At 36.6% G+C, this 13,406-nt stretch overlaps 2 protein-coding genes across 5 annotated transcripts in view; one reads left to right on the plus strand and one right to left on the minus strand.

Annotated features, from left to right (window-relative positions):
- itga5 (integrin, alpha 5 (fibronectin receptor, alpha polypeptide)) overlaps positions 1–11,498 on the plus strand; it is a 50,641-nt gene extending 39,143 nt beyond the window's left edge. For both annotated transcript variants that reach the window (XM_058763877.1, XM_058763878.1), the window contains exons 24-32: positions 311–390; positions 1,143–1,223; positions 1,355–1,460; positions 2,214–2,372; positions 4,260–4,367; positions 8,058–8,171; positions 8,802–8,903; positions 9,003–9,125; positions 9,315–11,498. In XM_058763877.1, coding sequence (XP_058619860.1) covers positions 311–390; positions 1,143–1,223; positions 1,355–1,460; positions 2,214–2,372; positions 4,260–4,367; positions 8,058–8,171; positions 8,802–8,903; positions 9,003–9,125; positions 9,315–9,395 — 954 coding nt within the window. In that variant the 3' untranslated portion in view covers positions 9,396–11,498. The remainder of the gene's footprint in view (positions 1–310; positions 391–1,142; positions 1,224–1,354; positions 1,461–2,213; positions 2,373–4,259; positions 4,368–8,057; positions 8,172–8,801; positions 8,904–9,002; positions 9,126–9,314) is intronic.
- Positions 11,499–11,618: 120 nt separating this feature from the next.
- rapgef3 (Rap guanine nucleotide exchange factor (GEF) 3) overlaps positions 11,619–13,406 on the minus strand; it is a 34,355-nt gene continuing 32,567 nt past the window's right edge. For all 3 annotated transcript variants that reach the window (XM_058763881.1, XM_058763879.1, XM_058763880.1), the window contains 6 exons: positions 13,352–13,402; positions 13,181–13,268; positions 13,006–13,070; positions 12,857–12,911; positions 12,671–12,742; positions 11,619–12,575 (listed from right to left, as the gene is read on the minus strand). In XM_058763881.1, coding sequence (XP_058619864.1) covers positions 12,457–12,575; positions 12,671–12,742; positions 12,857–12,911; positions 13,006–13,070; positions 13,181–13,268; positions 13,352–13,402 — 450 coding nt within the window. In that variant the 3' untranslated portion in view covers positions 11,619–12,456. The remainder of the gene's footprint in view (positions 12,576–12,670; positions 12,743–12,856; positions 12,912–13,005; positions 13,071–13,180; positions 13,269–13,351; positions 13,403–13,406) is intronic.

Genomic DNA, 13,406 nt, shown 5'->3' on the forward strand with positions numbered 1-13,406 from the left:
TTTTTTGGATGGAATACAGGAAAGGAACATTCCACCAACTTTAACATCCATTCCGTTGCTATGGCAGTGCATTATGGGGGATTTGTGTGTTTAGAGAATTCTCTGGTGTAATTCTTGGAAAGCTGAAATTCAGTATTGTTGCACTGCTAATATTCTTGGCTCCTTTATGAGAAACTGCTTGCATTTCTCTCATTTTTGGGTTGTTTAAATGAATGAACGAATAAATTCATTAAAATGTACTTGTGTATATGTGTATGTTCTTGTAGAAAGTGACTTTGGATTTATTTTAAATAAACTGTTTTGTTTTCAGTTATGGGCCGGACTGAGATTCACAGTACCACGTCTGAAGGACACACACAAATTTGTGCAGTTTGACCTGCAGATCCGTAGGTATGAAACTTGAAACCAATACACACAGCTTTAATGTTGTTTTGTTTTATGTTATGTTATGTTTTGTCTTGTTTTTGTTATGTGTTGTTTTTAAAAATAAACATTCACACTATCTACAGACAATTATTAACAACTATACAGTAGCAAGCATGAATGACTGTTTAGTACTTTTGCATAGTAAAACATCACAATAACACTTTATTTTTAGGCACCTTTGTTACACGTTACATGTACTTACTATTCTAATAACAAAAAATTATTCATAATTACATGCAAGTAACCCTAAGCCTAACTCTAACCATAGAGTAAGTACATGTAGTTAATTAACATTACTCGGTACTTAAATTACTATAATTACACTGTAACAAGGACACCTTAAAACAAAGTGTAACCAAGATCACTGTTTGAATTGGGGGAAAAAAAGTTTCTTATTTATGAATATATAAAATGTGTAAAGAAGTATATATATAAAGGAAATCTTATATAAAGAAATAAACTTTTTTTTATTGACATTTAAAAAAATATATATGATTGCCTATACAAAAATTGATTTGATTGATTGATTTTTGTTTATCTATTTATTTATTTAAAAAAATATTTCATATTGGCCATCAAATAAATTTTTACTTAAGCAAGACTATTATGGTTCCCGATATATCATGCATCTTTAATATATGGTTAGGTTAGTTGCACATGTCGTTAAAGAGGCCTTAGTATGCTCTTTAATAAGCTCTCCATCTCTCAATCTACAGTAAGAATGAGAATAACTCCCAGAGTGAAGTTGTCCCTTACAAGTTGGAGGTGGTGGTCCAGTCAGATGTTATTCTACAGGGGTGAGTTCACATGCAGAACCCATTTATAAACACTTCACAAGACCACTGCTCTTCTGGAACTCTCACTAGGAAGCTCTCCCTGTTCCTTAATTTTCTCATTTTCCCATCTTTCTTTATCTCTCATTTTACAGTGTCTCCCGACCAGACAAGGTCTTCTTTCCCCCACCGAACTGGAAGTTGACCAAGAATGTGATGGTTGAACAGGATGTCGGACCCTCCGTGCAGCACACTTACGAGGTAAAGACCTTGTCTGAGTCCTTCAGTTGGACTTGAAGTCAGAGAGGCCTGTCATTGATAGGAATCCAGAGTAAAGGCTATAAATCCCTGTGGTGTAATTATGGGATGTATGGTTGCCTAGCAACTAGCAGTTAAATTTGCAATGTTTTAAATGTTAGCTCTGCCTGCTTTTTTGAGCTAGAGACTTTAAATAATTTTAGTAAAAATAAAATTCATGCACTTCTTGTTAAAAACCCATTCATTCATTCATAGAAACAAAATAGCAACAGCATAGACAGTTAAAGTTGTTTCTTCATTGAAAATGTGTTTGCTTGCAATTTGTGATGGTTGCATTATTCAGTCAGAGATTTTATTCTATTTTGTTATTTTTAAACAGAAGTCACTAAGTCCATTTCATGTCGGTCAGTTCCGCTAATTGCTGCTTGCAGATTGGTTTCTTTATATGACGCATACTTTCTGCTAGGGTTTTGCTGATGAGTCATGCAAATACTTGCACATGTAGAGGTTGTCATGGAGAATCTCCAAAAGGTCCTAAAATAGCACAAGGCATCAAGCCATCCTTTTATGATGACCAGAGAGTACAGAAACACCTGTGGAGTTACTTTAACAGCATGATTTAATCCTGTGGTTGTGATGATGTAATCATGAAAGGCAGCAACCTTGATGTTAAACCAAAGGGTTTGAGAGGGTTTATTATGACATAACATTTTTGATTCTTATCTCTGTCTTTCTCTGTCTGTTTCTCCCTCTCAGTTGGTGAACAACGGGCCGAGCCGCATCAGTCACACTCTACTGCAGCTCAAATGCCCCATGAGGCTTCAAAGTAACAGGTTCATTTACCCGCTGGAGGTCACGACGGAGGGCCCTGTTAACTGCACCACCCACAACATAGTCAACCCCTTAAACCTCAAGGTAAGACGCTGTGGGTTAACTGCAGGCCAGAGATTTAATCAAAGTACGAACTGACAAAATAATTAAGACTGGGGTGCTTTCTGTCATTATGTGAACGACTTTGATCTGCGAGGCTTTTCTTTTAAAGCACTGTTTATAGGCGAACTTGTCTGGGTTGCATTTCACCCATAAAGAAAAAAGAAGAAAATAGATTTTACTTTAATTTGATAATATACAATATTATATAAATATCATATTATCTAAAATAATAATATTATTATTATGTATTTTGCTTCAAATAAAAGGAAGCTTATTTTTAGGACTATTACATTTTAGTTAATTTTCTAACAAATTCTCATTATTGGGTCATATTTCACCCATAATGGAAAAAAAAGAAAATAGATTTGACTTTAATTTGATAATATATACTATTATATAAATATCATAATATATAAAATAATAATATTATGATGTATTTTGTTTCAAATAAAAGAAAGCTTTTTAGGACCATTACATTGTTAATTTTGCAGAAATTTTCATTATTGTAATTTGGAAAAAATGTTATATATATATATATATATATATATATATATATATATATATATATATATATATATATATATATATATATATATATATATATATATATATATATATATATATATATATATATATATATATATATAAAATTATTAAAATTATTTTTTTTAATATATTTTAATTTATTCCATGGCAATATTTGTTTTTGCTAATTATTTTAATAATTTTAATAAAGTAATTGTATTGTATTTCAAACAAAGTAATTGTATTACATTTTTTAAATGTATAATTGAGAATAATGACAGTTACATTAAAATGCCTGAGCATGTTATCATAATGATAATTTGAAGAGAAAATGTGCCTAATTGTAATGTAAATAACATCAAGTAAAAATCCTTGATTGAATTAAAATATGCTTAGTTTTCTTGATTAAAAACGCAAAAAATGACCCGGACATATTCTTGATAGGTTATTTCAAACTTATTCTTACAGGGATGTGAAACCGTTGTTATTTCTGCTGTAAAGACATTAGAGATGGGTGACTCACATGCAGTCATGTGAGGAGAGAACAGATGTCCATCAGAACATCATGAGCTCTTAAAAGGATTTAAACTTAAGGGACATCCGCTGTCAGTAACACCCAGTTTGTCCCATTCAATCAAATACATACGCCCAACACATGCACACACCACCCATCCATCCATCCATATTTCCTAATATGTCCTTTCTTAGAGCCCACCCTGTCCCTCACACAGCCCCACCCAAGGGCATTAAACCAGCCTTTGATCCTCCTGCCGTACTCTCATCTCAATCTGCTCCCTTCATGCTTCACGTCCCACTGCTGTCTATATAAACACAGCCATCAGCTCAATCAGAGCTCTTTTTAAAAGACCTTCTCTCTATCTCACTCTAGGGTTATACAAATGATCTGAAAAAGTGTGGGTCACACGTTATAAAAGAATAATCAATCTAAACATCCACTGTTTAGATTAATGGCTGATGGCTAGCCTCACCAAATCTGGATGATTCGTAACGCAAAACTGCTGTTACATCTGGAATTCTGCAGAATTTCTCCCCTAAGTGGTTGTTTGTTCAGTTTCTCATGCCGCTTAGGGTGTGTTTCTTGGTTTTGAGGAGTGGATGGGTCTACACAATGAAGAAGTTGAGTAAAATTCATAGACATCTGTTGCAAAATGCCCCTCGCGTCCCGCACAATGTGTCCCTCCCGTTGAGCTCACAGATGAATGTCCGTGTTGAGTCAGAGGGCGTCAGTACAGACTGAACCCTGATGTCAGAGTCCACAATGTCCAAAAGGGTGGTGAGTTTCCATTCAGTGTGTTGTTCCCTTTCCCCTCTCTCTCTCTGTAGCTCCAGCAGTCTTCTACAGAGCAGCCTCCTTTACGAGACGCGGCGCACGAACACCACATCGAGAAGAGGGAAACGCACAAGGGCGAGCTGTCTCAGCTGACCAATCTGGTGAGATTTCTTGAAAGTGTAGGGGGGAAAAAAGGTTTTGAGAGAAAGACAAAGCACGCAAAGAAAGTGAGTGAAGCATTTGCTCTGTGCTTACATAGGCACAACATTGTCTGAAATGGAACCTCATGATTTGAAACACTTTGCACAGGCAGTATCTCAAATATTCCAATTAGCACTCCTTGCAATTGATTACAGTAGAGTGTGAGGTTTGCTTGTTGCTAAGCTAATGGAAAAACCCTCCTAAAACATCTTAAACCAGCATAAACTGGTTTGCTGGTCTTAGTTGGCCTACTAGCTTGGTCAGGCTGATCTGTTGGCTGGTTTCAGAGGGGTTTTGGACACTTTTTAGCTGGCCATGCCGAGAGACTATCTTTAGACAACTAAGGGTTAGGTTGGTTTTAGTGGGTCTTTTCAGCTAGGAGGGAAACTCTAATGTGCAAAAACATACATAGCCTGCATAAATATTGGTTAAAATGGTCAATATGACTGGGAAAAAAATGTAATGATTCACTCACAAGAAAGTGAAAGCATTCCTCCAAGAAAGTTTTGTATTCCGTTTCAAAAACTGGTGATTGTAAATAATATGAGGTGGGAGGAAAAACTATATTTCACTACTTTTGCATTTTCTTGCAAAAGGTTTGTGCTCCCCCTGAGAAACTTTTGCGAGCGAATACAAAACTGGTAATGGAAATATGAAGCTATATTTCAAATTTTGTGTGCAAACACAAGGTTTCTTGTGGGAAAGCAAAAGTTTTGCGAATGAATGTAACATTTCTCAGGGGGAATTTAAAAGTTGTGTATGAATGGAAAGCTTCTCAGGGAAAAATGGAACGCAAAATCGTTCAAATGTAATTTTTCTCTTATTTATTTTTTTTCCCATCATTATGTCCCTTTAGAGCATAGGTCACTAACAGGCGGACCGCGGTCCGGGTCCGGACCCAGAAGCCGTCCAATATGGACCCGGACCTACAGCCAAAACAGACGGGCCGCTTCTATTTAAACTGGCGCAGCTTTTGTAGTCTTTACGGTAGTGGACTTCGGTCCGAATCCATGAAGGCTTTTGACATAATGAAATAAATACCAAACGCTAATTTCTAATAAATCAAATTTATATCTAGCACATCAAGGTCAGCTCTAGAGCCGTTTGGGTGCAGTCGTGCGAGCAGTGATGAGAGCAGAGAGCAGCTCGCTGCGCACAGACAGATGAAACTTTCAGTGGGTGAAAAACAATAGCATTTTCAAAAATTAGGAAAGTTGACGGGTCCTTAAAAAATCTTAAATGTTACAAGAAAGTCTTAATTATGATTTCAGGAGGTCTTAAATGTGGGGACTGAAAGACAAGAATTGCGATTAAACTTAAAAAGGCTATTCATTGAATAAATATGAGCGCTGCATGTTTCAAAGTCATCTGCTTCGCTTGTCTCTTGGGCTTTGTGTACTGCCATTCCCAAATTTTGAAATAAATGCATTCTTGGATTACATTCACCTTGAATAACACATGCAATGCTGCTTTTGAATTTGGCCAGAACTCTGAATAATTGATACATAGATTTTGGAACAGAAGTTGCATCTGTAATGCACCTATGATGCCTTAAAGTACTGTCTAGGTAGGCTGCTCACCAGGTTTCGGAACACAGTTACTGAGTCCTGTCAGCAGGAAGGTCAACTTGAGTCATTTGCGTTAGGTTAAATGCAAATGTTGAACAAACACATCTAATTCAGCGTTCTCATGACCTCAGATGCCATAAGACCTTTGGTTTGCTAGTGTAGTAACTCAGAAGGTCAAGTCATACAGGGTCAAAGATCTGCTGTGACTGATTGGCTGCCATTAAAGATGTTTTGCTTGGTTGGTTTAGGTGTGTGTGTGTGTGTGTGTGTGTGTGTGTGTTTGTGTGCTTGCATATGTGCATGACCATGTGATAGAACATTAATGACCTCATTACTCTCCAAAGTGATGGGTCTGTCGAAATGTCCTCGCTCTACCCTGTAATTTCCCCTTCTTCTCTGCGTCATTAACTGCTTCAGCTAGCACTTCTCTCAGACAGCAGCTGATTGTGTAGTCCAGCTGTAGGCACGTAGCTCTTATCCTTGCTCTGTACCTGACCAAATGAAAGAGGGCTTTGTTGCCTGTTGCGCTCAATCGCCCACATTTATCATCTCTTGCTTGATGACGTGTTCCTAGAGGCCTGTTTATTTCTTCGGCCTGGTCCCTTGTGCTTATTTTGGTGAGAGAGAACAGGAGTCTCTGTTGACATGACCTAGTGAACAGTGAAGATGTGTTACAGGACTCGTAGGTTTGACATCTCTCGACTAGGATAAGATGATATATTAACACCTTAGACAATCATGAGTGTCCCTTAACAAGATTAAAAATGTACTTGAAGCAAACTTGACCTTGTTTGAGTAATACAATACAATAGTTTTATTCTTTTTTTGAACTGTTCAGTAAATGAAATAATAATAATAATTAAAAAATAAAAAATATATGTATGTATATATGTGTATATATACACACACATATACATATATGTATGTATGTATGTATGTATGTATATGTGTGTCAAAATATAGGTGAAATAATGTTCAATCGTCATTGTATGGAACAGATATATTTATTCAAAAGAAAAAAGAATGAAACTACATACTTATTCTGACCTGTACTTTTTAAAATATATAAAAGAGTAAGTGATAATACTAAATTTGAGTTTTTAGGTGCTGCACAAGATTTTTTGGTTTATAAAATATTGTTACACCGAGTGACATTTTAGTGGTTGTCTCCTGTAAATCATGGTAAAAAATGAATGATAGTCATTAATGTTCGCTTTAAAAAAAAAAAACAAATATAAAAATTATGTAATAAAAAAAATATATATATGTATGTATATTTCTTAATTATTTTTACGTAAAAAAATAGTTCTTATATATTTCTTACATTTTTTTTTTCTTACATAAAAAGTATTACATAATTAACTTTATATTATATATTATATTATATTAGTACAAGAGCAAGAGCTGTAAACCAAGCAAAACTCCTGAAGACCCCAAACATTGAAGTGGTTCATATACCAATAGACGGAATTTTGTATGTTCTGTGATCATTATTTTCTCACCCTCCTAATGAAACAAATGTCACGTTACAGGGATCCGATGACTAATGTGGTAGTGTACAGCTTGTAAAAACCAGGGAGCTAAATGTTATTGCATCGGAGGGTCGGAATTTGGCTTTAGGCAGCTGTAGGCAGGGTTTTACAGTCCTGTGACTCTACCAGTGAATTGCCACTAATTTAAAGCAGTCGATGCACAAGACGTTAACATTAGGTCTTTTGTCATCGCTGTTGGCTTGTGACGCTAACGTCTGTCTCATGGTCCCATCTCTCCATCCGGATCTTCACATTCATATTTATTTTGGGGTTTTTAATTAATGCTTGTATCCCGGATGACAGGCAGGCATGCCTTTATGCTGATTTTATTTATTTCTGGCAGGAAATTTAATTCACATGATTGATGTTTGTTTAAAGAGCACATCTTTTATGATATCATTGCATCACAGTGTCATTTGTTTATTTGAATGACTGTTAGGAGGGCTTTGCAGGAGTTAGCATGCAGTATGATGAAATACTTCTGTAAATTTCATTATGTTGATTCTATAAACTGATGATTATTAACTTTCTGTATTTTCTGATGTGTAAGTCTTGCTCCAGTGTGGATTGCTGGACTCTAACATGTAACATTGGCCTGCTGGAGCGAGGGACTAGTGCCATACTGCATGTTCGCTCGCGAATCTGGGCAGAAACGTTCATGGAGGTGAGTGGAAAACCTTGATGCCAAAGCTGTCTTCTCTAGATTATTACTAATACTGCTATAAAAGCAAAGCGTGGCATGTACAAGCTTTCATACAGCCAAATTTCAGACTCCAAAGTCTTAAAAAAAGAAAAAAGAAAAAAAAGCTTGCTGACCTGTCTGTTCCAAGATTACACTGATTAAATATCCAAGTTTTTAATGTAAAGTCTGGCTGTGTATGGTGTGATGGTCACTAATAAGTGAACTAACAGAGTTTGTGAGTGTCTGTTCATGTATGTTAAAGCAAGTCAGATGATATCTCCAAACAGGAGCTCTTTTGAGAGACGCCTTACATGCTCTCTGCAGTTCTAGCCAATACAAAGCTTATAAGTGAGTGCATTGAAAATACATTAGGAGAAATCCTGAGAGCTCAGCGGATTGGAATGTCAGAGGGGTTTTGTGAGAAGCAAAGCCAGACTGAAACACTGGGATTCAGTGAAACAATACTGCCCCCATCTGGAGGCATATGGCATTGAAAGCTCAATTCAGTTCAGAACCACCAGTCACATTCAAATTAATTCACATTATGTTAGATTTTAAATTTCCTACTTTCTCTTATTGATGTTCTAAATGTGTTTTTCTGCTTTATTGCAGAATCCTTATAAATACTTTGTTCTGGAGTGCCTTGCTAGTTACAAAGTGGAAAAGATGCCATATGCCATTTTGCCCAAAGTGACTCCTAGTGGTGCTAAAAAGGTAAACTTGCTCATCTAATCTAATTCATGTTCATCGATAGACATAATATATTTGGTTCATATTAATTAAATAATCCACTGATCTGTCTGTTACCTGTAGATGGTCACTCCTGTGGTCTGGAATAAGCCAGACAGTACGTATGCTGTTCCTCTGTGGATCATCATTCTGGCTATTCTGGCCGGTCTTCTACTGCTCGCACTGCTGATCTACGTCCTCTACAAGGTCAGTGTCTGTCATTTTGATTTCTTGTTGGGCTTGATGATTTCATAAATTCTTATCAGTTGTAGTTGGACTAGTTTGTAAGTAAATGTGAACAACTTCTTATCCATCTTTGTTCAACTAGGTAGTAACTAGTTGTAAATTACTCCTTTTCTTCACCATTTTCTCTCCTTCTCTTCTTGATTCCTGTAGCTCGGCTTCTTCAAGAGAACTCCATACGGCACGGCCATGGAAAAAGCCCAGCTCAAACCTCAGGCTGCATCCGAGGCCTAAACTCCACAAGAGAGCATTCAGAAAACACGTCCCGGAGAATGTTCTTAACCAGAGGCCATCCAAAGAGAGCTTACTTGCTGTTTAAAAAAAAAAAAAAGACAAAAAAAAGACAAAAACTAGACTGCAGTAAAGGAATACGGAGGAAAGATCACTGGATCTTCACTGTACTGCACTAGATCATGAGACCCTGAGGACTTAAAGCCAAATGAATGTTGACATTGTTTATTTTATATTATTATTTTTCCTTGATGTGGGTTTCCATTTTTAACCACCACTTATAGCCTACCACTCACAAACAGATCTTAACCAAAACTCAGGATCACTTGCCTCACCTGGCAACCTGCTAAAGGAGAAAATGAGACAAAATCTACGGACACAATCTGCACTAATAATAAGAGTAACATTTATTATATTTGAATTTTTAACAATTTCATTTAGTTTTTTGGTCTTAGTCCGCAACTGCAGTGTAGTTTTTTACATTTTTAACGTTAAACACACACACGTTTGCACCAAAAAAAAACCTTCTATGCAGTATTTCACAACCAACCAAAGATATTGATACAGGTTTTGCTCATTTATTGTTTTGAAAGTGAGAATGAGGTAGTTTGATACCTCACCATGGACCCTCATCTCCAGTTTCCTGCTGTCTTTTTTTCTTTTTTCTTTTTATGAAGATGTTTTAAATGTTGGAATGGGTTTTCACTTCAAATGAGATGTTTTCAGCTCAGTCTCCTCTGTATCTTCTGAAGGAAGCAAGCCAGGTTGGTTTCGTTCTCAGGTGATGCCGCGGAAAGGATCGAGTGACTCATTTCCGCGGAAAACATTGTCAGGATCCTTCGCGGAAGGCGACCGTTCTTCCCTACTGAATGTCAGCCATTTCCGTCCTGTTATCGTAGTAGTAACAAGCGACAACGTTGCCTTAAAAGTCATCTGGGACTCAACTGGATCCGCGCCGAGCCTGTGAAACCTCGCCGATGCCTTGAAGCAGAGCTGTGCTTTGCCGTTACGCTAACAGACTCTTGGGCCAAAGAGCGGAAGGGTCGTCCCTCCAAACTTCTGTGGGTGAACGGAGAATCACTGTGGACTTGGAAGGAAATTTGAAAGCAAACCTCTTCCAAGGCAGCAGGCCTCATCCAGGGACTGAATGTTGAAAAACACCTGTATACTTGGTTTTGTCTTTTTTTTTTTTGTATGCGTGTCTCTGTGATAATCTGCTTGTGTGCATTTGGATGCAAGTTTTTTTTTTTTTTTGGTTTTATGGAGCGCCACAGTCAGTGTAGAAATGCCTCCGTACATCATGGTGCTGAAGTGGCCGAATCAGACAGGAAGTAACTACAATCACCCATCGTGAAACTCCTGTTTCAGTGAGCCACCTAGAAAGGGAAAGCAGCTGGAACTGTGGAATGTGTAGGAAATCTGTATGGAAGTGCAATATTGTTGTATTTTATTTTTTTTTTTCAACTTGTTTTGTCATGTGCATATTAACACTATATTTTAGTGAAGTTCTCAGAAATAAGGAGTATTTGAAGACAACACCCAGTTTGAGGGTTGAAATTATCCCAGATGTTCAGATAATTTAAAAGACAGTGTAATGCTGTAGTCTAAAAAAAAAATACAGAAATGTGACTCAACTGCCTAAAAGGTCCAGATTTTTAATGATATAAATTGTGATTGTACCAACAATTGTGGAAAGATTGTGATTTTACTAACCAAACCGGGTTGTTTGAATTGATACAAAACCAAATAACTAACACACAGACTCCACTTGAATCCTTAGTAATGTTTTGAATCTCTTTTGTACATTATCAAAAATTATTTATGCCTCCAAAAGTTTGATTTTTGTATTTTAAGCGGGAGGAAACACTGGGTATGTCTTCACTTTTTGTTTTTTTTTGTTTTTAAAAACTGCCCCAAATCCCCGTTTATGTTTTAAGTTGTACATATGTTTGGTGAGGAGATTATTTTAATTTTCAGCTGATACTGATTTGACGTATTTCATCGCCCCATATTGGGGAGAATCAGAGGGATGTTCAAGTAATTATTTGTATTTACAGTTTGCATTTTAAAATAAATCACTTTCAGTTTTTTTACAACTTCTGGTTGAACTGTATTTCCTTTTTAGATCATTTAGCAAGCTTATGAAAAATGATTTTGTGGAAAACAAAATGGAATAAGAGATGCTAAGTAGATAAATAATTTTAAACAAACTAAAAAAAGACCACAAATGTTCAATAATTTATTTATATAAAAATAAACACACTTCATTAAGAAAAAATGCATAAGATATATACTTTTATATATATATATATAATTTCTACAAAACTGTGCTCTTTTCATAGTACTGGTTTAGCTTAGTGGTATTCAGCTTTTATATACAGCAGCTAGTAATAATCTGTACAATCTGTTGTTCTCCAGTGCGTGCTCACAATGCAATTTAAAGCTTAATATTCAAAACAGGCCACAATACTGTTAAATAAGGAATAAGTGCTAACAGACCATAGATTTATTGAAAATCACTGCATCTATGTGCATTCATTTTCAATAACTCAATGGTCCAGACTCAACTGTCAGTCAAAATGTCTATATAATGTTTATTTGCAGAGAAATTGTGCAGGTTTTTGTCTCTAAAATGACTTCTTTACACAACATCATGCTTCTAAAAGCAGCCCAAGCCAGCGTTGCTAGTTCAGTAACAATGTGGCGAAGAGATACAAAACTGTAATCAGAATCAACATTGCCATGGTGTACATTTTTTATAAATAACAGTTAATGCCTAAAGTGAAATTCTTTGCTCATGGTGTAGTGTGTCAGATACGGCACATAATAGTCACAGCAGTCAGATCAGAACACTTCTGATAAGGCATCAAAAGGAAATTGTCACTTGTCAGCGTTTTCCCAGCCAATGCTCGGCTTCGCACAGTCCACGCAGCACTGACTGACGACGTTTGTGAGAATTTACACCAATTAACCACACATAGGGTGATCATGGATTCCATCAGTCACTTTTGTTCTCCAATATGGAGCAGGACGGGCTAAAGAAAGGCAGTCTTCTTGCGGCGACTCAGCGCTCTATGGTTCTGGAGAGCTGAGTTAGTTTCTTCTGATTGTCGATCACTTTGAGGTTCTGGATGTACTGTCTTATGTTGGCTGCATTGCGCAGGGTCAGGGACTGGTCTGAATCTGCAAGATATGAGAGAGAAATCAATGCTGAATTGCAACGGCAGACTCGTGTTTTTGTATTATATATCATTGAGGATAAAGAAAGATCAACATACATGTTGATAGTCGGATAGCTTGGGCATCCAAGAACATTCTCTCCGTCAAGCCTTTCTGTGGAGATGAAGGCACTGCAGAAGCACAGAAGAGGACAGAATATTGCTGAATTCAACTGAATGAACAACATGAAAATGAAATTCTACAGAGTTAAACACTATAATCCACACCACTAGGGGGAGCCGTACCGTAAGGCTGACTTCGACACTCTCGAACCGTCTTCACTGTTCTGGCAATCATGCGCTAAAAATAAGGTAAAAAGCACATATTGAATATTTTTTCTATGGTATAGTGTTTCAATTTAATGCAACATTTAAACTGAAAGCAGTACTCTCACCATTTTCTCAAAGTTGACCAGTTTATCAGTGTAGTTCTTGTTTCCCTCATGGATAAATGTCATATCTACACAGGCAAATGAGTACGTACTAGATTAAGTTGATTAAACTTATATCCACCTAATAGTCATGCCATAAATAGTAAATAATGTCAACTGGATCAATAGTAAACTGCACCTTTAAGCAGTAGAGGCATGAAGGGAATGTATGGAGGGCTGAGTTTGGCTACAGTCAGTCTGTAGGCCCTGTGGTTACGGGATGGATCCTACAAATCAGAGAAGATTACTTTTCATATAGTACCTAGACATGACAAATCCTTGTAAAGAGTGTGCAAATATTTGATCTTACCATCAGTCTTTCATATGCACAGTAGATCCTCTTGGTTTTGTTTGGAAGTCTCTGT

The sequence above is a fragment of the Onychostoma macrolepis genome, chromosome 23, assembly GCF_012432095.1.
Source record: "Onychostoma macrolepis isolate SWU-2019 chromosome 23, ASM1243209v1, whole genome shotgun sequence".
Classification (NCBI taxonomy): domain Eukaryota; kingdom Metazoa; phylum Chordata; class Actinopteri; order Cypriniformes; family Cyprinidae; genus Onychostoma; species Onychostoma macrolepis.